Source organism: Phyllostomus hastatus, unplaced genomic scaffold (genome assembly GCF_019186645.2).
Source record: "Phyllostomus hastatus isolate PE091 unplaced genomic scaffold, TTU_PhHast_1.1 phas_scaffold_129, whole genome shotgun sequence".
NCBI classification, from domain to species: Eukaryota; Metazoa; Chordata; class Mammalia; order Chiroptera; family Phyllostomidae; genus Phyllostomus; species Phyllostomus hastatus.
The window spans coordinates 26,385,279-26,412,745 of record NW_025334009.1 but is presented as its reverse complement, the minus strand read 5'-3'; the positions used below and the strand labels follow the sequence as shown (position 1 = coordinate 26,412,745).

The 27,467-nt window shown below is 44.5% G+C and overlaps 1 protein-coding gene across 3 annotated transcripts in view; it reads left to right on the top strand.

Annotated features, from left to right (window-relative positions):
* PLCL2 (phospholipase C like 2) overlaps positions 1-27,467 on the top strand; it is a 160,506-nt gene that overhangs the window by 85,643 nt on the left and 47,396 nt on the right. For 2 of the 3 annotated variants that reach the window (XM_045856973.1, XM_045856972.1), the window contains exons 3-4: positions 5,612-8,098; positions 10,824-11,027. In XM_045856973.1, coding sequence (XP_045712929.1) covers positions 5,612-8,098; positions 10,824-11,027 — 2,691 coding nt within the window. Of the gene's footprint in view, positions 1-2,015; positions 2,039-5,611; positions 8,099-10,823; positions 11,028-27,467 lie in introns of those variants that run through there. The other variant, XM_045856974.1, reaches the window with a different exon arrangement.

The window sequence follows — 27,467 nt, the reverse complement described above, 5'->3', positions numbered from 1 at the left end:
CCTGCCCTGTTCCCCAAGGCGGTCAACCTGTCTGTACCTGTGGCAAGTCTGGGCAGGAGACAGCTTTCTGCCTCTTTCCTGGTGGTAGCAGAGCTCTGCTTTTATTAGCACAGGCCCTGGAGTCCAAGAGGTCCTTCTGCCCCGTGGGGCAGTCAGCCTGTGCCGCACTGGAGAGGTGGATGGAGTTTTCTTCCACCCTTTGCCCAGTAGCACTCAGAGAGAGAGCTTGCTGCCCTTGCCCTGGTGGCTGAAGCTTCTGTTTGCCATGAGAGGATGGCTGGGGAAGTAGGCAGTTTCACACTGTCCCCAGTGACAGTGTCACCAGCTGTATGCTGGTGCCCAGAGAGGGGCGCTGTCTTCTGCTCTGCTCCCAGTCTTTCTCAGGAGCACCTGTGGAGACAGACTCTCCTTGTGTCTGGGGCACCCAGTTAACTCTGAAGTAGCAGTTAACCTGATAACCGGTCACCTAACCTGCTAGTCCACAACTGGCCTCTCGGGATTCCTTAAAGTTGCAGCTGATTTTTTCTCACCTCCCTCCAAGACGGACTCTTCCTCCCATGCTCTGCAAACGTGAAATAGTTTCTATGTTTGTCTTTCCTTCGAAGGGCTCATCACTCTGGAATCAGTTCTCTTGGTTGCCTGGGGACCGCAGTTCTCTGATGAGTACAAAATAAATGTTACAGTTGTATAGATAGTCTGGCTTTTTCTCGTTAGAGTGGTGGTGACGTTTCCTTTTGGCTGTCTGCATTGTAAGCTGTACTTGCGAACTGTGCTTGCCCCCGACTGATGCATGACTTTCAAGTCTCCTGTAGGTTCCTAGGCCGCTAGCAAGTCTGTGTCCTCATAGACTACTTGACGGACTTGGGCCAGGCTCTGCTTTGGGAACCCGGTAGAGGGCATCCTGGAAGAAGAGACCTGTTAGCTTTCTGTGATTTGCAGTAAAGGGCCTCCCACCTGAGTGGAAAGCAGCATTTGGCTATACTTAGCTTTTTTTTAAGTCATTTTATTCTTTTTCAATTCATCAGATATTATAAAATGACCTTCATAGTGACCACTTTTGCTCCAGATCCTTTTCTTTTTCCTTTTTGCTTATCTTGGAGAGCACATCAAGGTCTTAGAGATGCGTGAAAACCTTGCAAGGTAACCCTGATGTGCCCCACAGGACTCACTCTCTCAGTTCAGAGATGTTGTTACTGCGCAGAAGGAAGGTCAGGCCTTGCTGTGCTCCTTTAATGGGCCTCATGTGGTTCTGGGGTGTTGTGTTTTGTTTTGTTGATAGAAATTTCTCTAACCCAGTGTTTCTTCAGTCCTAGACCCCTTTCAATAAACATAAAGACCTCACACTCTTGTATGTGCTATTTATAAATCAAAGTAAATAACGAGACTCAAACCAAAGCCGAAGGAGAAATGCCGCTGTGTTTTCACACTAGGCCCCCTCCCCATTGTGTCACGTCCCCTGCCCCCGCCCCAGAATCACTGCCCAGGCTCCTTCACGGGTTCTGCCAGGGTATTGAATCTGGGTATTGACTCATCGTTTTCTCATGGTGCTTATTGAGAGATAATCACACAGAAAATGGAAACAAATCACTGTTGAAATACAAGGGAAATGCAGGAGGACATAGGAGGTGATTCTCATCTAGCAGGACCTCCAGCCCTCCGTGCATCATGAGACAGACCTTTCCCCAGCCCCTCCCCCATCCCCCAGTAGGCTTCCTCAGCTCCAGAATGAGCTGGATTACTTGGATCAGTGCCACGTGCTTTGTTGCCGCAGAAGAAATGGGGCACACCTCTTTATTGCTTCCCTTGGGGATGAGAATTTATGAGATTGCCTACACCCACTTATGAAATTGCTACTACCTCTTAAGTATCCCAGATGGTAGTTTTAATGGCCAAAAGGTAGAGACAAGGTTCTATTAAACAAAGTAGGCAGACTTGTTAGAAGTATGTATGTTTCTCCATAGAGCTCAATGTGGCTATTTCCATTTCTAATGTTAAATGTAAGTCCTGTACACAGGTCTACTCCCTCGAATTTGCTGTGGTAAGTTTGCTGAGCCTCTTTCTAGTTCATTGATTATTTAAAATCACTCTCGGTACAAAATTGTTATTCTGTAAATAAGTGTTGGTTAAATGCATAAATGAATCTTTAAGCTTCTTTCTAGTTCAAAATTTTATGATTATCTTTCTCCAGAATTCGTAATTTCAGGGCTGATACAGAGTTAGGGTCCTTTGGAAGCTGGTTTTCTTTCAGACTAGACCTTTGCTTTGAGTCTTTTCTCTTGATGGTGCTGAGTGCTGGTGGAGCAGCATCAGTGCACCAATGGACCAAGCTCACATTCCGTTGTTTTCACCACTGAGCAGCTCCAGGTGACAAGTACTTACATTATTATAAGTGCCAGCCCTGAAATTATTTTTATCAGCAGCTTTAGGAACCTCCATCTCAGTAGAAACTTAGGAGTTTTTTTTCCTCTGGTTTTAGGTGATTAATGCATATAAGTTATATGCATTTAGTTTTCTTTTAGTTAGAAAAAAACAGTATGTATAGCACATATGGTTGGATCATTTCATTGTTAGATTTAAACTGACACTAAGAGGCAACATAGAAAATAGATTCCAGCTTTGGTACTGACCAGCCGCTCAGCCTGTGTAAGTACCTGATCCCTGCTGGGTGAAAAAGGGAGAGCCAGGTAGGTCAGCAGGAGTGGGATGAAGACTCCGGGAGCCAGGCAGGTTGAAGGCCTGACTCTCCTTCCTGCTATTGAACCTGAACTCTCCTTCCCTCCCACACGGCTGCCTCTGTCTTCTCCTTCCTTTCCCCTCGGCAGGGGAGGGCCAGCTGCCTTCACATCCACCTGTGCCTTCCAGCCAGTGATTCTGGTCCATCCAGTGATGAGTCCTCTTTTTTGGTCTCTAAGCATGCACACTCGTCTGTAAGAACTTCCTAATAGCTTTATCTGCTAGTGAGGAAGGAGAAACCGACCTTCCCATCCAGGCCTCTGTGTGCTATGGAGAGGACAGGGTGGTTTAGGCAACAGCGGATGGAGGGGGAAGAAGAGACAAGCAGTGTTTGATAAGGGGAGTCCCTGCTGTCATTACAGCAGCCTGTGCTGGGGTGACCAGCATGTTCATGGGTCTGCTTCGATGTCTGAAGTCACCAGTCATTGCCTGGGCTGGCTTGTGAAGAGCAAAGCAGTGTGTTTAAAGCCACAAGTGTGGTGTTTGTTTAAGCTGCGGAGTGTCCCACAGGTGTGGGTGTGGGAGCATGTATGTATGCTAGCAACCTGCTTTGCAGTCTGGCTTTTTCCCTCTTGGTAACAGAGACACCTATGCATTTGGAATAGATCATTTGTAATAAATTAGCAACTGGTAGTCGTGTATCAGTCAGTATGTTTAAAATGACAGAATGAAAGATTATGATGTTGAAAAATGCTGTCTATATTTTTCATGGATCAGCACCTCCATTTATCTTTGTGACTTATTTTTATTAGTGACACCTTTGGGGTTTAATTTATAAATATTATAATATTTCCTTAATTAGTATGTTGTCTTTTTTAAAGGTGTTTCTTTTTAAAGATAAAGACAGCCTTCATTCTGAAAAATGGGAAATTTGTACCTTTGTTTCATGCTCTTATGCATGGCTGTGTACGGATTTCATGCCAACTTGCTTGAATAGATAGAATAAAATCTTCACTTTAAGGATTTGGAGCATCTATGATACAATATATCTTATGGATACAATCACCACAGTCTTTATGTCTTTCACACTTTACTGTTCTGAGAATACAGCTGTAAAGAAATACTCTGCCTGTGGCCTTTTTGTTTTATCTTGGCATTCAGATCACAAAGGCCTCTATGGTTCATTTTGAAACTTTGAGGGAAATGATACCCATATGTTTTAAGGTTTAAGTTTAATTACCTTCTGCAAATTGCTTTTGGAAGTATAGGTAATCTCAAAATAAAAGTGGTTTTAAAATTTGAGATGTAGAGAATAGCATAATTGGTTTTTTTAGAGATTTTATTCAAAATAGGTTCTCTCCAGAGCAGGAAAGTGAGAATTGGCCTTTATGTGATATTTTTCATGGTCTTCATTTTGTTGCCATGAAAGTTATATAATCCCAACCTCTGTCTCCCTTATTTATGAATATAATGAATTTCAGAAAATTTATCGCAAACTCTGTGCACCTCCTGAAAGGCAGTATCGTGTGTGAGGCTAAGATTGTGAAAGATGCTGTGAGGGCCTTTGAGCACTTGTTATTTTATTTATTTTTTAGAGAGGGGAGGAGAGAGTGAAAGAGGGGGGAGAAACATCAATGTTTCTCATGCACCCCCTTACGGGGGACCTGACCCCCAACCCAGGCATGGGCCCTAGACTTGAGAATCGAACCGGCGACCCCTTGATTTGTAGGCCAGCACTTAACCACTGAGCCACACCAACCAGGGCTGAGCACTTGTTATTTTAAATAACAGAGGCCTCGGTACAGGAAAGGACTTACATTCACACATAGATATGGTGTTGGCTCCGCAAGGTGGGCACTTGTTACATTACGGAGGAAAGTTGAGGACTGTGTCACTGGTGGTGTGCACTTCCTTAGAAACAGATGCTGCCTGAACATTTTCACCTGGTAGTGTTAATAACCTGTTAACAGTGGAAGTACTTATACTTAGGTGGTGTTCACCTGGTGCCTGGTAATAGGCTTTAGTAAGTCAACTATGGAATTTTAAAAGTACCTCCAGTTGTAATGGTAACCTAGGCCCCCCACCCAGACTTAACACAACTGCAGCAGTAAAACTGTGTTGATCTGAAATATTTAGGACCAAGAATAATCTGAGACTTGAAAGGGCCAGGATTCTGCCCGAATTCCAGTGTTTGCTTATTTATTACATGGTTCATACTTAGCTGGTTTTGGTCATCGGGTGTGTATAGTTTCCAGAAACAGCCCAGGCGTCTCAGTGAGTTGAAGTGGTTTTCAAACTTTAGTTGCATCCCCATCACCTAGAATGTTGCCTAAAATGCCAGTTCCTGGGCAGCGCCCCCTAGAGATCTGATACCAGAGTGTAGGGAATCTGTATTTTAACCAGGTAACCCAAGTGATTCTGAGGCAAGTGGTCTAGTGACAACCCTTTGAGAAACACTCGTGCAGGAAAGGTATGCACAAGTGGGGCCTGCTTTGTGGGTATGTGGCCTGTGCAACTGTACAGCACCCCCTCCCCCCAACAAAGGGCCCTGCACGTGGCTTAGTGCTCTTCCGTCACCTTCTTGAAATCTTAGTGATTTTTGAACAAGGAGTCCTGCATCTGCATTTTTCCCTGCAGCCTGAAAATTATGTAGCTAGCTCTCTTTTCAAGATGTGATTGGGTGTTACTGAATTTGTGTTTCTTGGCGCCCATGGATTGCCATTATTCAATAATGACTTCTTCTGTGTTTGTATTAGGCTGAAACACCAAGGCCACTTCTAAGCTTTAGAATGAATGAGTATCATTCATCATTGGACATAGGATAGGAAATCCTAATAGTATGATTTTTTTCCACAAGGAAATTAAATATTTATTCCTAGTCTTGAACATAGAAGTCTCCATTGATATTATTCTAATACACCATTTCTTTCTCTCCTAGGATGGTACTAAACAGAAAAGAGAACGGAAGAAGACAGTCTCCTTCAGCAGCATGCCGACAGAGAAGAAGATCAGCAGTGCAAGCGATTGTATCAACTCGATGGTTGAGGGCTCCGAACTCAAAAAGGTTCGCTCCAACTCTAGAATTTACCACCGGTATTTTTTACTGGATGCCGATATGCAGAGCCTGAGGTGGGAACCATCCAAGAAGGATTCTGAGAAAGCCAAGATTGATATTAAATCCATCAAGGAAGTGAGAACAGGAAAAAATACGGACATATTTCGCAGCAATGGCATTTCTGACCAGATATCTGAAGATTGTGCGTTTTCAGTCATATATGGAGAGAATTATGAATCACTGGATTTGGTTGCCAACTCTGCAGATGTTGCGAACATCTGGGTGACGGGACTGCGATACCTCATATCTTATGGAAAACATACCCTTGATATGTTAGAAAGTAGCCAAGACAACATGAGGACTTCCTGGGTTTCACAGATGTTTAGTGAAATTGACGTAGATAACGTTGGACACATCACTCTGTGTAATGCAGTGCAGTGTATCAGAAACCTCAATCCCGGCTTAAAAACTAGCAAAATTGAGCTTAAGTTCAAAGAATTGCACAAATCCAAGGACAAGTCTGGGACTGAAGTCACAAAGGAAGAATTTATTGAGGTTTTCCATGAGCTTTGTACTAGGCCTGAAATCTATTTCCTTTTAGTTCAGTTTTCAAGCAATAAAGAATTCCTTGATACCAAGGACCTTATGATGTTTCTTGAGGCAGAGCAGGGTGTGGCACATATAAATGAGGAAATAAGCCTTGAAATTATTCACAAATATGAGCCATCCAAAGAGGGCCGGGAAAAGGGCTGGCTCTCCATAGACGGGTTCACTAATTACCTTATGTCACCTGACTGTTATATATTTGACCCGGAACATAAGAAGGTCTGTCAGGATATGAAGCAACCTTTGTCTCATTACTTTATAAACTCATCTCATAATACATACTTAATAGAGGATCAGTTCCGAGGTCCCTCTGATATCACAGGATACATTCGCGCTCTTAAAATGGGTTGCCGGAGCGTTGAATTAGATGTGTGGGACGGGCCAGACAATGAACCTGTCATTTACACGGGCCACACCATGACCTCTCAGATAGTCTTCCGCAGTGTCATCGACATTATTAACAAGTACGCATTCTTCGCTTCAGAGTATCCGCTTATCTTATGTTTAGAAAACCACTGTTCCATTAAGCAGCAGAAGGTGATGGTTCAACACATGAAGAAAATTTTAGGAGACAAGCTTTATACAACATCCCCCAATGTGGAGGAGTCCTATCTGCCATCCCCAGATGTCCTGAAAGGGAAGATACTAATCAAAGCAAAGAAGCTGTCCTCCAACTGCTCTGGCGTAGAGGGAGACGTTACTGATGAGGATGAAGGAGCAGAAATGTCTCAGAGGATGGGCAAAGAGAATGTGGAGCAGCCCAACCATGTGCCTGTGAAGCGATTTCAGCTCTGCAAAGAGCTGTCCGAACTGGTAAGCATCTGTAAGTCGGTTCAGTTCAAAGAATTTCAGGTGTCCTTTCAGGCGCAGAAGTACTGGGAAGTCTGTTCTTTTAATGAAGTGCTCGCCAGCAAATACGCCAATGAAAATCCAGGGGACTTTGTCAACTACAACAAACGTTTCCTCGCTAGGGTTTTTCCCAGCCCCATGAGGATTGACTCCAGTAACATGAACCCTCAAGATTTTTGGAAATGTGGATGTCAGATCGTAGCCATGAACTTTCAGACGCCAGGGCTGATGATGGACCTGAACATTGGCTGGTTTAGGCAGAACGGGAACTGTGGCTATGTCCTTCGGCCGGCCATCATGAGGGAGGAAGTCTCCTTCTTCAGTGCAAACACGAAAGACTCTGTGCCAGGAGTCTCACCTCAGCTCCTTCACATCAAAATCATCAGCGGGCAGAACTTTCCCAAACCCAAAGGGTCAGGTGCCAAAGGTGACGTGGTGGATCCTTACGTCTACGTGGAAATTCACGGAATCCCTGCCGACTGTGCAGAACAAAGGACAAAAACAGTGCACCAGAATGGAGATGCTCCTATTTTTGATGAAAGCTTTGAATTTCAAATTAACCTCCCAGAGCTGGCCATGGTACGCTTTGTGGTACTCGATGATGACTACATCGGGGACGAGTTTATCGGCCAGTACACGATTCCCTTTGAATGTTTACAGACGGGCTACCGCCACGTCCCCCTGCAGTCACTGACTGGAGAGGTCCTTGCACACGCCTCTTTGTTTGTCCACGTGGCGATCACTAACCGGAGAGGAGGCGGCAAACCTCATAAAAGGGGCCTTTCTGTGAGGAAAGGGAAGAAATCCAGGGAATATGCATCTTTGAGGACACTGTGGATTAAAACTGTGGATGAGGTGTTCAAGAACGCCCAGCCCCCTATCCGGGACGCCACAGACCTGAGAGAGAACATGCAGGTACGTTCCAGCATTTAAGTATTTACTCAACGGTTTTCCTTCTTAGTGCATGTGCGTTGTTCGTTGTTCATGAATATATTGGAGGGTTGTTGTGTTTTTTTTTCCCAAGCAGTAGTATATTTGATTGTTACATTATTTGTAAATTCCACTTGGTTACTAGAATGTTTACCACTAGTCTCATTCTTCTATCGTTTAACTTTCCCAAACCACAGCTGGAATCGAGAACGTTGGCAGCATACCAGAATAAAGCAGTCTCATCGTCATCTCACACACATGTCAATCTCCTTTGCTTAATGCTCAGCAGTGCCCCCGTTCTTTCTAGCAGTGTACATGGGAACCTCTGGGTTTTCTGAATATTCCTTAGCTGGAACACAAACCGATGACCTATCAAAATAAAAAGGACATGTTCCAGTCCTTTCTTACAGAGCTCTTCTGCTGGGGAAGTAGCAAGCATTTACATAAGCCAATGTGTTTGCATTTTGAGCCTTCCTCTTGATTTTAGGGGGTAGCTATTTAATTGTTTAAGTGAAAGATGTGGCATGTATATCTACTAGACGTCTGATGATTACCACTGAACTCTGTAATGGCTAACAGCAATCAGTTACGAATTACGTCTGTAATTAAGGTTGGTCCACGTGTCTAGTAGTATACGAGGGCACAGGAGGGACACAGAAGTGTGCAGCAAGGGCCACCTCACAGGGATACCAGCCCCTGCCCATCCCAGGGCGAGAAGGTCCATGTGCATGGCAGCTGCTCAGTGTGTGTTTATTAAATAAACACATGTAATATATTAGCTGATTATATGTTTACGTGTGAGTATATACAGGATGAGGCAAAAGTAGGTTTACAGTTGTGAGTACATGAAACACAGGTTCTTCTGGTATTATTATTAATTATTATAGTGTTTTCCACACAAACAACTGTGAATCTATGTTTGCTCCACCCTGTATATAAGTATTATAAGAAGAATGCCACTGGCAAGTGAGACCTGACTCAGAAAATTCAATATATGTCACCCCTTTCCCGATTCTGTGGATGCCTCATTAATAAAAACATATTCCCACAATAGAGAGATCTTACTCTCTTTCTTTCAAAGTAAAGCATTCCAGAAATATGAAGGGCTCTTCCCCATTTCGGAGGGTGAGAATGGCTTGGTTAACCCTCAGCTCTGAGCAGGCCACATTGTCCCCAGCCCCATGGCTGCCTGTGACCCAGAATCCCCCTGAGGACCTGCCAGAGCCTGAGCACCACCTTTCCAGAACCATGTGCTCTGAGCCCGCGGAACCGTCGGTGGTGATGTTCAATGAGCACCTTGTGCAGGCAGCCCCAGCCTTGAGGGCGCAGCAGCAAACACACAAATGACCTTCGCTGCGAGTGAGAGCCGCGGGAGGGAAAACAGACCACAAGCAGGTGAATAAACAAACAGGACAACTGCAGACGCAAGTGAGTGCTGTGAAGGAGATCATCGGGGAGGTGCGACGGAGTGGTGGGGTGGCTGTGCTCAGAGTCTGACGATCGCGATCATTCTTGTACGCAGTCAGCACCGAAGTGCTTTTGAGCCAAGTGACCTACAGTTTGCTGTCCATGCTTAAAACGACATTAATAAAACGAACATGTTTAAATTTAAAACAAAAGTGCTGCTCATTTCCCAGAACCAGGGAATTTGAGAGCAGAAAGACAGGGCTTGGCAGGCCTCAATTCCACCACCCCCACCCCCACCCCCTCTCGCTGCCTGCGCGCAGCCCAGACAGAAACCCAGGTGTTCCTGGAATAATAGCCTGACTCCTATTTTGAGTAGAATTTAGCTGTTTTTGTATCATAAGGATTAAAAGCATAAGCCTCAACATCAACAGATTTCAGGTAAAATCTTGACTCCTTCACTTACCCACTGGGTGGCCTTGGACAAGTACCGGCCAGCGGCTGTAGCTGAGGCTTAGTTCGCTCCCCTGCACGGGGCTGGTGGAGGGGATGGAATGAGGCAACGCGGTGTAAATAGGCCTCCTGTCGCCTTGCGCTTGGTAAGTGCTCCGAGAATGCCAGCTCAGGGCATTGTACAGTGTTGAAGTGTCTTGTTTAATGGATATTTTCGTGGTGTACTTCTGGTGATTAGGGGGCAAAGGAGGGGAAAAAGCAGTGAAGTCCGTGGGGACACTGATGGGGAAGGTTCCACGGGTAATCAGGGTCCCCCCACTGGGCAGACCTGACTATGAACTGGCACATCCTCAAAGTTCCTTTAGATTGGGAACCAGCAGGTAGAAACAGGTGAGAGAGATTTGAATTCCTTCCTCACAAATACTCCTTTCCTTTTTGGATGGATGGCCTCCTTGATACTTACTTTAAGCCTGGTTGCACTTTTTTTCTTAATCTCTACATTTTTGTGACTGCAGAGAAGCCATTCTTTTTGTGTGCTTGTAATTGCCTAGCAGCCTCAGCATGGCTCTGAACTTTGATCTGAAAAGAGGCTTCGCCCTCGGGAAGGATTTAACTTGTTTACGTTTTGTGTAATTTTGATAAATTGGTATTACAAATACCTATAAGCGTATTTACTTTGGAAAAGAGCCCATTTTCACAGGATGAAATCATCGTTAGCCAGTTCTGTCATGGCGACGCTGACAACTGTCGTGCTGGGCAGTTGCAGTGTGACCAAGTGTGTCCAACGTGATGTCCACAGGAAATTCAAACGCCTGGTTAGTGACAGAGTGCCTCCTTCCTTTCCATGGCACAGAATGCGGTGGCGTCATTCAAGGAGCTGTGTGGCCTCTCCTCCGTGGCCAATCTCATGCAGTGCATGTTGGCGGTGTCCCCCCGCTTTCTGGGGCCCGAGAACACACCCCTGGTGGTCCTGAATCTCAGCGAGCAGTATCCCACCATGGAGTTGCAGGGCATCGTGCCTGAGGTCCTGAAGAAGATCGTCACAACCTACGACACGGTGAGTAGTTTTTTGTACTTTTATGTAGCCCAGGTGAGAGAGGTGTCTTCGGTAACACACCGGACAGAATTAAGAACTCTTGCGAAGGAGAGCTTTCCTATTTCATGCTTCATTTCCCTATGTTGGAAAAATTGTTCTCCTGACCTTGCGGGATTTGAAAGAGGTTACTGTTCTCAGTGTTGTTTTAGAAAGCAGGATTCAGAGACTTGTCTCGGTCGGAGTAAATAATAGCTTGCTCTTCAAGAGCTATATCTGAATAGATTTCAAAAGGATACCCTATTTTCCACATAGGTATAGTAAAGTTGTTTTTTTTTTTATCTTCCCCTGCAGCCAGCCATTGATTCACTCACTTTGTTTTGTTTTTACTTTTCAAACTGGCAATGATGAGAAACTTAATGTTCAAAAAAATACATTTTAAGTGCCATGAGGGGCAGGTGCTTCCATCACATAACTAACTCCATTCTGTGCAATGGTGTGCTTTCTAACAGCAGGCGCTCGGAGACACCTGTAATGTAATCAGCTTAACGTGAATGAGGTATCCTGCGGAGACCTGGAATAGTACATATTTGCACTTACAATATATCTTGTGTTTCCTTTTAATCACATCCTGCTCTTAATGTACTTTTTGACTTATCACAACTCTAAGGGAGAAGAATTTAGTGGGTGAACCACACCCATTTCAAGCCCACGAAGTAGTTGAAGCTCTCAGAACTTGTGAGTGCTGGCAGTTACTCTCTAGCCAGTCAAGGTTAAGGTCGGTGTTGGACGCTTCCCTCCCGAACGGGCCAGGCTGTCACCGTTTACCATTTGGAGTGCTCAGGGTTAAGAGGCCTCTCTTCCTCCACACCAACAGCACAAACCAACCCCACGAAACACTGGGCTTCTTCTGGTGCGGGCTGCCATGGTCAGAAACAAAACAAGACTGGTATCATACACTGTAACAAAAATATTTTTAAGTGTTTTATGAATTGATCTGAAAGCTGCAGTTTGGAGAGATTTATGCAATTCAAGGGAAAGGAGAAAACGGTTTAGGTCAGCATTTCCCACACTGCGTTCGGAGGAACCTTGGTTTCTTAGCGTGTTAGTAAATGTCACATGGAGGAAAGGTTGCACGCTGAAATAATTTAGGGAAATACTGGCCTGAACAAAATGACCCAGTCATCTTCCTTGCAAGTCTTCTCGGGACCTTGTATTTGCAGGCACAGCGAGTTCCCAAGAGGGTGGTGGACACAGCGTGCCCTATTTCACAAACTACTTGACCACAGGGGACTATATCCAAAAACACCATTTCCGAAGACCCTTTGTTCTTGATTTTCTTCACTTCTTGGAAGTATAAGTCAGAAGAATAGAAGGTTTTAAATAGCTTAATCAGTTCATACCTTAAAAAAAGTAGTATTTGATCTTTTTCATAGGTTGCTGCACAGCAGCCACACTTTGTAGCAGATGCTTTTTATCCCTGCTATTTCCAGCTTAGAGTTCATGGTCGTGTAAGAGCTATAAAGGACTGGACATGGGACGCTGCCGGCGAACTAGAGAGTGTCAGTCAACCTGCAGGAGGAAGGCAGGCCAGAGGCAGATGTCCATGACAAACACCACGCTGGGCCCCTGTCCTCAGGGCGCATCCCGTCTACTGGAAAGAAATGGGGCAGCTGGGAGGGACATCAACCCAAAAAGCTGGTGCCGAGAGCCTTGTGGGGCAAAATGGAAATATAGAACAAAAGGTAAATGTGGGAAAGTTTGAAGAGCTCTTCCATGCTGTGATCCAGGCTACCTAGTTATTTCCCAACTCTTTAAGTTTTATGAGACGGAGCCAAAGCAGCTAGCTGGTATTTGTAAATGCCTTTTAAGGTGAAGCCACAAATAAAATCATTAGATGTTTTACAGACCTATTTCACTGACCAGAATCTAATGTGACATGCTCCCCTCAAGGATTTCACTGACAGCTGTGGCAGTCAGGCGGTGACCATCCTCCGTGGAAACCTTTCTAACAAGAGCTCCCTGCAAGTGCAGTGGCAGTGCCCTGCGTAGGTGGTGACAGGACAGAGTGGACAAGGGCCAGCACCCAGGACCTGGTTCAGGGGCTGGAAGCTGACCCACAGCAGGAGGGTGATTGTGGCCAGGTTCTCGGGAACGGGGGACTAACCCCTGTCCCGTCTGCCCTGTTACCACCCACGTAGGGCTCCCACCACAATACCGGCACGGAATTGCTCAGTGATCCTCGGGTCTCTGTTTCTTCCTCGTCCTGGGCTGGCAGATGATAACACTTACTATGTGACTCTTATTTTGACAGTGCGTGTTGTTGTAGAAGTGATAAGACAGAATATATTCACTTATTTACACTTTTTAAATTGTGGAACTACTCTTACATGATGTTTAATAGAAAATGCTGTGCTGAATTCTGCCCCTATCTTTATTGATTTGTTCTGTTTTTAATTCTAGCTGATAAATCAAGCTATAAAATACTTAGAACTAATTCAAATTATTTGAATTTTAGAAATTGTAATTTTGCTACAGCAATATTATAACTCTTGTGACATTTTACAGTCCTTGTTTAGTGACTTAATGGTCTCTCACCTTGTGACAAAGGTTGAACATTGATGGGAAATGTACTACAGTTTTGCACAGCCTGTCACTTCAAATATAGCTCTTCAATTTTTGTAATGTTATGTTGAACTTAATCCAAAATTAACCTTATAAATAAGATCTTATTTCATTTTGTTGACTTCCCATCTATTCCCATCTATAATTCGAAGACTCCAAGTGAGAAGTAAGGATAGTTTTGGAAATGCCCTGCAGAACTCGGCTCACTGCCGGTCCGCACTGCCGTGCTCTCTCCTAAGGGTATGCAGGCATGGACTAATGCTATCAAGATTGCGATGGCTCTTCAGTGTCTGAGCTCTTGTTAATAGACTAGCATATCAGAAACATGTCAGTGTCTGTGAGAAAAGAGGATGCGGAGCAGTTGATGATGGAGAAGGGAACTCGTGAGCCTGCGTGAAGACTAGAAGAGAATACCCTTGCCTAGCAGGCCACACGTCCTGGTTTTCCTGGGATGGACCCTTTATTAATATTCTCGCTCCAACTCTTGAAAGTATCTCTTTAGATAATTAGTTGTATGGTCACCGTGTCTATGGCCCCTCCATTATTCTGATGGCTACTGTGATTACCGCCACCAAACAGATCTTCAAAACTGCCCTGATTGTCACTTTACCCGACAATGTGTGGCATCTTCTTGGGTCCTGGCAGTGGTGAGGTTTGGACCTGGGAGCTAGTTCAGGAAGGCGGGTGTCACCGCCATTCAGGAAGAGAGAAGAAGAGAAGTACAGACACCTTCTTAGACGACACAGATTGGGGAGGGGCTGTTAAAAATAGGGGCTGGACTGGTATGGAGAGTGGGAATGACCATGTGTTGTCGGACAAATAAGACTTTGCTTCCCTTGAGGAGTTTACAACTCAATAGAAGAGATGGAGAGTATCCTTGGATAGTAAGATGATAGATGATTGATTGATTGATTGATTGACAAATAGATATTTAAAATGTGTAAGCAAATTATTTGGATGTATATGGGAGAGAATGCTCAATTTCAGGTTTAGGAATTAAGAAGACTTTAAGGCTTTTGAGCTAGACCTTTAAGAAGAAGTCAGGTTTCAACAGGTAAGATAAGAAAGAGGCCGTTGCAAGCTGACTTCACAGGGCGAAACACACTCAGAAATGGGAAGCAAATGTCTTGGGAAATCCAAGTTTGGACTGTGGGAGTTCTTGCACATTCTTGAGCAGTAAAAAGTCATGCTTAGCAGCAGACACTAGGGACTCCAAGGGGGTTGCAGTGAAGGAGAACTCAGAACACCTGTTGAGCACCTCTGGTTTGCAGATGAGGAAATGGAAACCTTGTGGTACATCAGATTAATGGCAGAACAGGGGTTAGCTCAGGTAGTCTCTCTGGCCATTTTTTTCCTGCACTCCAGATCAGGAAAATTAGCTATGTGTGCTGTGTAGGTGAATGATCAGTATCCTGATAAAGCCCAGATTCTTCAATACCAGTAATCTGAAGTCGTTTGTGCGGCGCTCATGAAGTCATAGGGACTTTGTCTCTCATTCTTGCTCCCCCAGAAGTTGAAAAGTAATTCATTATGCATACTTTAGTTTATATTAAAAGGCAGATTCAATGAACTTAAAATAAGGAAGACTGTAATTAATAGCAGATCAAATTCTGCTCAAAGAAATCTGATTACAAGTATTTGAACCTATTTTTTTTACTGTTATGTGGGAATTAAACATATTTTTGATGTTTATTATTGCCTCAGAAAACAGAAAAATTTAATATTTTACTTAAAATTTATGTAAATGCACTTGAATGCATTCACCGTTTACAATCAAATATCAAGATGTGCTTGTTCCTGCATGTAATTCAAAGGCTGGGGGGAGAAAAGAATGATTATGTAAACTGAGTTTAAGAGATTCTAGTGAGGAGCTAGATGTCCTTTATGATACCTAATGCCCTTAAGAACAGATCTGCACTGGCATTTCAGTACTGTGTTCCCCCTCTCCCGTGAGTGTCGGCGTCTAATTCCCATCCTTCTAACCTGAAGCGATTTTTACCGTCCTTCTAATGTTGGTGAGAGCAATCCTTCCACTCTGTCTTTGTTTATTAGTTTCAGACTTGCTGTCTGTCTTAGAGTTAAATTTTTTGAATTTTTACAAGATCTCTACTATCAGAGAGAGACCAAGGAGTCAACATTCTTCCTCTATAGAGAGAAAACACTGGAAATGTAAAATAACTTGTGAAGTGCGACATAAAAAGAAAGTTGTCTGGAAAAGCTTTTTCACTGGATGTTGAGTCCTGTTCTCTAAGTGAAATAAGTCAGACACAGAAAAATAGATACCGCTTGATTCTGCTTATTTAAGCGTTTTAAAATAGTCAGATTCATAAAGTCAAAGACTGGAGCGGTAGTTACCAGAGGCTGAGGGTGGGCTGGGAAGTTGCTAACCAATAGGCAGATGAATAGACGCTGGAGGTCTGGGGACAGCAAGGGCTCTGCAGTTGCCACGAACGAGCTGTGCAGTGCAGACTGGTTAGGAGGGTGGAGCTCACACGTTAAGTGTTCTTATCACAATAAAATTTTTTTTAATGTTTGCTTTTTTTAAGATTTTATTTTTATTTATTTATTTTTAGAGAGGGAATGGAGGGACAAAGAGAGAGAGAGAAACATCAATGTGCGGTTGCTGGGGGTCATGGCCTGCAACCCAGGCATGTACCCTGACTGGGAATCGAACCTGCGACACTTTGGTTCACAGCCCGCACTCAATCCACTGAGCTACGCCAGCCAGGACTACAATAAAATTTTATTAAAAAGTTTTTTCCCCTTTGCCCTCCTCCTCGCCCTCCCCCCGTCCTTCCACCCTCTGTCACTCTGTTCCATGTTTCCATGTCTCTGGTTCTATTTTGCTCATTAGTTTATTTTTGTTCATTAGATTTCTGTTCATTGGTCTTGCTGTAATTTTTATGTAGTATGGAATGTGCTTTAGCCAGTGTAATTAAATCAGAGATGCAGTTTTAGTGAGTGAAAAGGAGGGAAGAGAAAAAAGTAAAGGAAATGACGCCCACCTCAGTTACAGGCAGTCTGGTTGTCCATCTACTCAGCGGCGGACTCTGGGGCAGCCACCCTCTGTTCAGATTATACATGAATTCATTCTCACCATCGCAGTTCCTTTGTCTGCTCTCTGGGCAGTCCATTTCCCCAGTGGAGACCGGTCCTTTTTTAGCATTTAAAGGAACAAGATGCTTTGTCTAAGAGGATGTTATTTACTTTCTGTAAATGTGTTTATATAAGTTACTAACTCAACTCTTCTAATTCATAACTTTAAATATTCCTTAAATAGAAACAAGTTTTTAAAAATATTTTATTTATTTATTTTTAGAGAGGAGAGAAGGGAGGGAGAAAGAGAAGGAGAGAAACACTGATGTGTGAGAGAAACATCAATCAGTTGCCTCTCACACACCACTAACCAGGGGCCTGGCCCGCAACCCAGGCATGTGCCCTGACCAGGAATCGAACTGGTGACCTTTCCATTTGTGGGACCGTGCGCAACCTACTGAGCCACACCAGTCAGGGCAGAAACAAGGTTCTTTAAATCAAATGTGGAAATGAAACACAGGTATGCTGGTCGTTGGCATGAAATACAGGAACGGTCTACTTTATGCTGTCAGTGTGGTTTTGTGTGTGTTGTTTTGCCACTGCTTAATGCAGTGAAGAAATAAATCACACTTCATGACTGATGGAGTCTGCCCCTCTGGACCAAGCCAGAGATGTCAGAGATGACCTGTGATGGGGTCACTATTGATCTCCATCTTCCTTGTGACTCCTTTTATCACTCTCCTGCCTCAGAACGCTTCTTTTAATTGGAGGTGTCAACTTGTCCAGCTTTTGTAACTATTCAGTAGAAAATAAAAGGCCAGATAAAATATTATGCTTTGGAGTAAGGCTGAGCTAAAAAATAAAAACAAAATGGATAAGGAAAGGGGGACGTATCCTGCTGCAGAGGGAAGAGCAGAATCCCAAAGGCTGTACCTTAATTCGGTAACAGGCAGGTCCACCCAATGACATTTCCAGAAACAGTTTTTCTGGAGTCATCAAAACCATACAGCGGAGCCACTCCAGAACTGCTACCAAGCCAATGAGAGGGGGAAAGAAATATTTAAAAGAATGTGATGAGCCCTGGTCAGTGTGTCTCAGTTACTTGGAACGTCGTCCCATAAACCAAAAGGTCATGGGTTCAATTCCCAGTCAAGGCACATACCTAGGTTGCAGGTCTGGTCCCTAGTTGGGAGGTGCATGCAAGAGGCGACCGATCAGTGTTTCTCACATCAGTGTTTCTCCCTCTCTCTCCCTCTCCCTTACTCCCTCTCTGAAATCAATGAGTGTGTCCTTGGGTGACTATTAAAAAACAAAACTCAGTGACAGCATCACCTGTATCATCAGAGCAGGCTGCCTCTCAGGAATCGGATGCAGGGAGATTTGGAAATTTTTGCAGGATAGTCCTTCGAAGTGAGGCCCATGGTGGTGATTATAAGACTATATTTCTGATCCAGTTTTCTAGTTGTACATGTCTCCACAGAAACCAGTGAGGAACACATATTTAGAAATATCCTTACACAGACACACACACACCAGATACTAAGTTATGAACAGTTGAGGAAAGAGAAGTGTTTTAGGGACTGGCAATCCTCTTGAAAGAGACTTCATCATACAGCTGTTTTATCTATTTAATTGGACACCCAGTTCCAAGACCTCTGGGAGGACAGAGACGAATGGGGATCAATGTGTTGTCAGATGGTGTCTTCAGACCAGAAGTGATAACTGGTATTAAGCACGCCGCTGTGTCACCTGACATGTTAACAGTCTGATTTAAAATTTCTCGGTGAGCTAGGGCATAACAGCTCGGTGCTGTGTGGGTAAGTGAGACTTGGGAGCCCGCTGTTGGCATCACTTCAGCTTGCATTTGAACTGAGGCCTCCACGGGTGGGGGGGGCACCTGTATGGTGCCGTGGTTTGGGACCAGATGGTTGGTGGGGTCTCTACTGTTTTACTTCTTAGTTTAGAACTTTTCTATTGCTTTTTCCAAGAATAGAGCAAGCTTACTGATTTTTTAAACATTTTATTTCCCTGAATCTGGTAGACAATATGTATAAAATATAAAATATACAATATACCTAAAACCTAAAGCTCCAGAAAAGTTAGGGAACTTATTTCTAAAGCTATGCTTTATGCAAAAGAACACCATCTTCGATGAGAGAAGATCTCTGAAGTACCGTAGTCCTTTTTCTTCCTTTGCAAGAGCAGAGAAATTACTTCCTGTGTGTCCATCATATTCCACATTGGACGTGGATTTTGATCTTGTATACTTCCTTCAGAGTTTATTTTTAATATGATCTCTTCTTGACAGCAAGTACTGAATATTTTGTTTTTGTTTCTGCAGTGGCGAAGGGTACCTCCGTGAGTTATTTGCTCAGTTCTTCTTTGTCTCAAGGACCCCTAAAGGAAACTTGAGAAAAGGGGACCATATGCATCTTTTCAAATTCATTATTTTCTCTATGAATAATATACACAGTTCTTTTGGTCAGCCACGATATGCACTGGTGGCTTTTGAAAGCTGTGAGGAGGCATTTCACTTCCTTACCCTGGTTCACTCACTCTTCGCCCCTGTTCGATTTGGAGTGAACAGTCTTTGATGGAGCAGACGAGGCAGGGCTGGCTGTCACTCCATTTCTGTGGCCATTGTCCTAATTCAGCCCCTCGTTACCTGATGTCCCTGTGGCAGTTTGAGTTCAGAATTCACACTGAACTTCAGATGGCGAAGAAAATGTAGCTTTTCTCTCTCTCGCTCTTTTAGGAGCAGGTAGGTATTCCTAAATTTTAATTCAGTTTGATAAACTTGATTCATTGCGTTTGGACTGTAGATGCTCCACTTTTTAGGGGAAATGCTCCATCCCTCAGACTTTCTTTCCCTCTGCTCCTCTACAAAGCGGCCACCAGTTGCCTGGAGGGAAATGGGTGCAGAAGTCTTCTGTGTCCTTATCAAAGCTCTCCGTCCTCCCCATCCCTCCCCTGCACCTTGAGTTCGGTCCACGTGGTGGGGGGAATTCCCAGCTCCATGTCCAGTCTCTCAGGACCGTCAGAGGTGGCCTTCCAGCTTTTCCTCCCCTGCTCTTCCCTCCTCCTGCCCAAGATGCGAACCCCTGGCAGGCTGGAGGGTAGTCTTCTCCACCCAAGGCTGTAAAGCCCCAGGGCTGCTTCTTGATATGTTTACATCATTGAGAAAGGAGTTTCTCCTTGACCTAGCCTTACTGTCAAGCCTGTCGTTTTTAGTGGAAACCTAAATCAAAATCTAATTTGACCTTTAAATCTGAGAAGTGTCTTTGTTTTTATGAGATAACTGCTCCTCACCCAGGCTCTGAAACTCGCTGTTTGCATAGGTGGAAAGCCCCCAAGGCAAAAATGGTTTCTAAAATACTGCAGCATGTGTGGGAAAAATAGTTTTACCCCATCCCCAGTACACCCCTGTTACTGCTACTGCCGGAGCCACCTGGCTACAGCATCCCCTCCCCTCTGCACCCATCCTCTGGATTGTCATAAAGCCAGACTTCCTGAAATGTCACCTAGAGAAAGACCCAGAAGTCTCAGGGCAGCCAGCAGGTAGAGTTAGAAGTACAAAGTGACAACTTTCAGAGCTAGAGCTGCTAAAAGGATATGGCGATCATCAAGAGAAGCAGACAGGTTGCTCTCTGTTACTTTGACTGTCATTGTTCGATGGGTAATACTCTTCCCAGAGCATCTTGGACCGGCGACATCCCTTTGGTGTGTTTCGGCAGATGAAGAATTTACGTTGAGCCTCATAATTGCTGAGAGAGGACTAAAAGGAGGGGGATAACTTTAAGGACATAAATCTCATGCATGCGTTCGTCTAGCAAGTAACATTTTCCAGAATCAAACATTTTTATTTGCTCTTGAAACATCCATCAAACACTGTTAATACTGTACAGCCCTGTAAAAGTAAAAAGTTTTTTACAGAGTCCAGAATCGTTTGACGTTAAAGGGTGATGTTATTTCTGTAGTGTCCGCAACATGGTGTCACTTCTACATCCCGGTTTGTGGGTGTGATTGTCCTCCTTTGTGGAAATCCATTTCAGACAGAAAAGCGATGGGCAGAGACTCAAAGAGCCTAACTGGCCTTCTCCGTGTGATTGATTTGTATGTCTTTGTGCAGCGTGAGTGCCTAATCCTTTCAGATTCACACAGTTGAAGATTAGCTGACCTAGAGCATGCATCTCATAGCTCATTAATGTGTCAGCCTGCTTCTTCCCCATGTTTGAGAGCCCGCTGGCTCAATCCCACCTTGGACCCAGAGCAGGGCTATGTCTCTGCTTGACCCTGTGTGCTGCTGGCACTGAGGGGACTGTGCCAGTGTGTGCTGGCTACTTTGAGAGAGAAATCAATGCACAGCATTCATCTCCATCGCTGTGAGCTTGCAGAGGGTGGGATAAATCTTTGGATCCCCCCAAGTCTGGGGTGCCACTTCGGAGCACCAGACACTCTCTGGTAATACCCCACTGGAGGAGCCAGTAACTGTACCTTCACTGTTTAACTTAGTTTCCTAAGGGTGGCAGTTTTTGATCAGAGGGGGAGTTGGGGGTGTGAAGCTGATGCTGGGTCTACATTCCACCTGGAAAGGTGGCTGCCTTTGCCATCTGAGCCTGCAATTTGCCCTGGTGTCTGGCCCCCAGTGGGGCTCAGAATGCTCTCCAGCGGGTTACATGGAAGTAATTTCCTGAGTGATTGTTTTAAACATGCTGGCTTCAGAGTGCTGGCTACAATCAGCCAGTAGGAAGCACAAATACGAACTTGTTTCAGAAGTACTTTTTGTTAAAGATTCATCAAAAGGGGAAATTGTTTAATATCTCTTTGTGTTCCATTGTTGCTCATATTCAGCTTAGAGTTTAGAAAGCATGTAAGTTGCAGCGGTAATGGAATTTTATTGTTTAGGATCTTGATGTTCTCTACCTCATTCCCTGACTTTGTACAGGTAAGACGCACTCATCACAGATTAACTTGATTTATTGCCACCGATTTCATGTGCAATTTAGAAGGGCACAGTGCTTTTCCATGTAGAAATTTGGCAGCGTTGAACTGGAAAGATTGACATTACATCAGATAGGCGTGTAAAATTGTTAATGGCAGTACATAGACAGGTTTGTAAACGCAGCGATGAGCTCCTCCATGTCTGTGGACAACTGCTCTTTGGATGTGTGATCACATTTCAGAAGACAGCTAGCTCTCTAAGAACTGGGATCATTTGAGTGGAATCACCTTCATAAAAATGAAGCTGTTGAAATAACCAGTTTATATTTCAGAATTGTTTTTGAAAAAATACAATTGTAGATACTTCAGCCACATCTGGCATCTTTGTTTTGAGCAGTAGGATCTCCTCATTTCTGATCTTGTTTGCCTGTCCATGATCATCCCCGTCCTGAGCTGGGGAAAGAAAACCTGTAAAGGCGTCTTACCACACAGCCTGTTGAGCAATGAGGCAGAGATTTTTCTTCACAGCTGCATGTGTTCCTACTAATACCTTTTGGCACCGTCTAAGCTTTGAAGCCTATTTTGTTGATATGTTACATTTGGCCTCGTGTTAGTAAGACTGAAGAAATTTAGCACAGCCTATGGATTCATTGTTCCTCCTTTCCCATAGGCGGGAAGGCTCACGCTGAGCCTCCGCAGACCTCACTAATCAGCCCTGCCTGGGTGGTGACTTCCGTCTCCGCCCATGAGCTGCTTCTCTCGGTGGGGACTGCAGGGACTATCACTTGGTTTTTATTTGAATAGTGACTCGTTTTCATCCTGTTCACTTATATTCCCCCAGACTGCTTTGAAATAATTAATGCCACTCAGCCCACTGAGATAACCAGCTTTATACCGGAAATCTGATTTTACCGCCACACAAATTTATCAGGAATAAAAATAACACTTAATAATGGTTTTAGAGTCTTTTCTAACTTAATTAGGGCAGTTTAAATTCCAAACCATAAAAAAATTACTCTCACAGTAAACTCGGTGGGTGGACAATAGGATGTGTTAAGAGTTGAGTTTAAGTGTACGAGCTTAATTACCAGTTAACTTAAAAATAACATGGTAAGTGGTTTAAAATATTTATTTCCCTACTACATTTAGCACTGGTGAAGTCTTTGAGGCTAAATGTTACAAATTTGTATATGGAGATTTTATATAGGATATCCTTTATCTACTTATAGAAATCTATATTTCAAGTTTGATTGGTAATTCAACTCTGAAATCAGTGTCGGTCATTCTAGTTTACAGTTATTACCCCCCGGCACTGGCGCGTGCCCAAATGCAGTTACACTGTCATTTATCTCATCAAATGGCACAAAATGATTTTAACTTTTAAATCAGTTATCTGGTGCCACAAGAAAAACAAAAACAAAAACCTATCTCTGTGAGTACAAATGGTTATTTGAGTATTTAGCTAAGTGCAACTGGTATGGTACTTAATAATTTTTAGTTGATTTCCTAAAACTGAGCCCTCTCTTTCTTGGCAGTTTTTGAAAGTGTTTAACCAGTGTTAGGATTCCCCATGACCAATGTTTTTCTTTGCTCACATGTATCGTAGCACATGGTGTATCCTTTTAGAATACCAACTGCACTTGCTTTTCTATGGCTGTTTTCTAAGATGTACCTGCAGCAAATCAAACTGCGTTCTGTCGAATGCTTTTAGTCCAGTGTCACCAAATGATGTGTCACGTCACATGCCAGAACAGGGGTTGCAACCTGGCAGCCGGGGAGCCAACCTGGGGTCACCTTTTTACGGTCTGCAAGCTAAGAAGTTTTTTTGCATGTTAAAAGACTAGAAATTTTTTTAAATAATAGTATTTCATGAGAAGAGAAGAGCACATGAAACTCAAATCTGTGTCCATGAGTGAAATTTTATTAGAACACAAACACATTTACTACATATTCTCTGACTGCTTTCCCACGGCAACGGCAGAGCAGAGTAGTTGCAACAGCTTTGAAATTAAGCCTCAAATTTAGCCTAAACTGTATACTGCCTACTCCTTCCCAGAAAACGTTTGCCAGGCCCTCAGAAACAAGATCCAGAGAAAAGGTCCTTAGTGTATTTCATTCAATGCACTGGTTTCCAAATTCACATTTGCCAGCTTACATTACAATTTAATTTTTTTCTCTTTTTTAAAAATAATGTACTAAGTGCATTTTGAATTTTGGTCCATAAGAATATTCTGCTTGTTAACCCAGTAGGAGGAGGGGGCTCTCACCGCTTGAGTGCCTTTGTCCTGGGAAAAACAGGGCACAGAGAGCAGTAATACGAATCGTTAGCATGGTGGTGGGCAGGAACCTAAAGATAGTGGAGGTGGGAACTGGAAGAGGAAGGCCACGAAAATTAAAGTTTGCTCTGATTTCTTACAGCGTTCACAGGCAAGCATGCCGTGTCAGTAGAGTTGTGTTATAATCAACAAAATGTGTATCTAACTTCACACATATTTAGGGAGATGCATGATCACAATGGTGCTACTTGGTAAAAAGGCATTTAAAAACAATGAGCCGAAGAATCGTGGTGCCCCTCTTCTCAGTCAGATCAAGCAGTGCCTGTTTGGGGAGGGTAAGGGTTGGGTGGAGAAAGGGGAATTGGGCAGAGGTTCTGCATCTGCTCTAAAAACCCTGGGTTTCCTTTCACCCTCCCTGACAGAGAGGAGGAGGGCTTTCTCTCAAATTATCACCCCTAGGCCTTGCTAACCACATTCTATTTAAAGCTGTCTTATAAGAGGAGGGATTAGAAAGGGTGCTGGAGGTGGAGACTGGGGAAGCTGCTCTGAAGCCTCCCTGTGATTCCCACACCCTGTGACTCTTCACGCTCTTCATCTCCTTCTTACTCTCCCTGCAGCTTGTGCGTTCACTGGTGTGATTCTTTTTCGTAAGGCCCCTCTCTCCTGCTCCCCCAACTCTGAGCTCCAAGATGGCAGGGACAGTATGTGTCCTGTTTTCCACTGTGTTCTCGCCACAGAGCTGGGACTCGAAATATATGTGTGAATGAATGAGCAAAAGTGACCTTGATGTCCAAGACCCAGATATCAGGTGTCCCTTCTACCATGTGTCTCTGCCCCCCGAGTGTCTACATTCCCCCGAACCAGACTGAGGGATATCGTCACCAGTAGCCTTCCTTGGAAGAGTTAGGTTTGGGGGCTGGTGAGGAGGAGCCGCTCTTCCAGTATTAATCTAGCACTCTGGTGCTAAGGCACTGAGTGGTGGCCTTGCCAGTTCAGGGAGTGGAGGGCACCTGAGACTGGTGGACACCTCCAGACACTTGGGGGAGGGTGGGGACAGAGGCAGAAGGGACTGGGCCTAGAACAGGTGGGAGGAAGGCAGGCATGAGGGTCCTAGCTCCCCAGATCCTTTACCTTTTCCCCTAGATGTCTCCCCTACGCTTTACCAGGGAACTCTTTACCCTGTCTGAAACTCCTGCTTAAAGGTGGATATGTCCTAGTAAGAAAACAGAGCAGATTGAGGAATGGGGGGGTGGGGGGCGAAGAATAAGCGAGCGCTCTTAGTTGCTCGCATGGCCAGGAGGAGCCAGAGTCAGTGAAGTTTTATGATTTTCCAAATCATGTTCCTAAATCAGTTGTCATATGAGCTAATAGGTGAGCACAGGCTCCTGGTGGGTTGAGCAGAGAAGTCCTTGAATGCCACACAGCCACCTTCTCTCCATTTTTGTAACCACCTCATCTCTGACCCTAAACTAGCCCCGGTGAGTGAGCCACACCCCACTGCTGTGCTGCTGGGGCAAGAAACCTCAAAGCACACAACATCCCCAGGCTCCGACCCCACCTTGGGAAACCCTCGTTTGCATTATCTCACGGGACATCCTGAGCTGACCTGGGGCGCCTGGCGCCCAGCAGAAGGTATGCTCTGGTGTGTGTTGCCAAGGCCTATCTCAGTAAGCATAGTTGTGACGACTCACACAGACCGCCCGAGCAGGTGTATGTGGAGTGGGAATACACGTGAACAGGACTGCTCTTACACAGAGACATCCTGACTAGAAATTGGGGGGGTGGAGGGCATGCCAGTACTCTAGGGTGACAGGTTTGCACCACCTTCCTCTCATGGCACTCATGAACTAATTACTAAAATTCTGGGGTACACTGAAAAATATGTTTTTTGTTGATCTGACCCAGAAAAAAAAGGTGTTATTTTGATTCATTCACACCTGACGGCTGCTGTTGTGTTGGCTGTTGTCATTTTTTTTTTCACTTGACTAAGGGAAAAGAGGTCAGTGCCCCTGACTAAATGGTCTGGTATTGCATGTTTTAAAAATTCCGCGGCATACCCGTTGGAATTTGCTGCCCGAGGAAGGAGATGCGTAGCTCCTTTCCAGGGGGTGGCGCTAGCAAAAAGTATGAGCCCCAATGACGAGGAAGTCCCTGCTCTGGTGTTCCCTCTGTGACTGTGGGCAAGGCCATTTCCTGGTCTGTAAATCGGGCATAGTGTCACCACCTCCTTGGTTATGGGGTTACATGTCCACAGCCCAGAACGTAATAAAGTCTCAATAAGGGATGGCCATTATCACGTGATGCTGAGTGTTCAAAGGCTAGAAATGTGTAGACCTATAAGTGTGCGTGTTTTAACATCACTCCAAACTTCCCAGCAGCAGCTTAGCTGTGTGGGAAGCGTTATGAGGTGGTTGCTCCATCTCATAAAGGCAGGTTTAAAAGTACAAAGTGAATGAAGAGCGGAAGGTAAGGTTTCACACCACTTTGCTAAGCTGGTCGTCTGTCTACTCTGAAAAGGGGCGGCAGAGGAACGTGTGAGTAAGGTAGTCACCTCCGGAAAGGATGCCTGGGTTTACAGGGCGAATCCTGCAGTAGCTGGTCCATGTGTTACTGTCTTCTAGTTCTGCCATTCTGGGAGCCCCGTGAACACCTTGTTGTGCTCAAAAATTTTGCTTTTCATTACAGAGAAATCTCAAATTGCTTTTCTCTGTTAACCAACATCTATACTTAGTTATCACAGACCTGAGAGAAACTAATGATACCTTACACTAGTACTACGATTGAATTATCTTCGGTTAATTAGGAGTTTCTAAATCACCTGGAGCCCCTTGGAGAAAAGGCTCAATATAAATGCACAGTAATAAAACTGGTACTATGTTTAATTCAAATTGTATCCTTTGAAATTTAATTTGGTAATAATAGTTTTAAATGAACATGTCAGAACTCCAAATGGTCCTCCGTGACATGAAAGAGTCAATGGAGCATCCTGAAGTTCCTAACCTGCTCTCCGGAAGTAGCTTGCTCACTGGGTACTTGGGTTTAACAAGTTCAAGGTCCCCTTTCTCCCTGCAGGGATGATGCAGGCCAGGTTTCCAGCCATTCTCATCAGTTCTTTGGAGATGCTCCCTCCATCCAAGAGGTAGCCTCTGCATTCGCTGTCTTGAAAATTTCCAAGACTTGGGGAGTCACAGGGGTGCCCTGGCCTCTCGTCCCTCTTACCAGACATTTCCTGGAAGCAGCAGTGAAAGGCTGGCTGTCGACCATGTCCCCAGGGGAATGCACCTGGCTGCCCAGAGGCCCTGTTGGAAATTCCTTTCCAAGTTGCCACGTCCCTAACGTATCCCTCCCCTCTCATAACCATAGCGATACTTGAACACAAGGTGCCATCTCAGATAGTGGGAGGCTGTCATGTAAGCACATCATCATTACCGGTCAGAGAGCAGAGAAACATTTTACAGTGTAAGAGGCTGGCATGGCCAAAGGCCCTAGGAGGGATGGGTGTGTGGGTGCAGGTCCACCAGGCAGCCCTGGCGCAAACTCGTCACACGCTAAGACGTTGCCTCTCAGGGTGGCAGAGTCGCATACG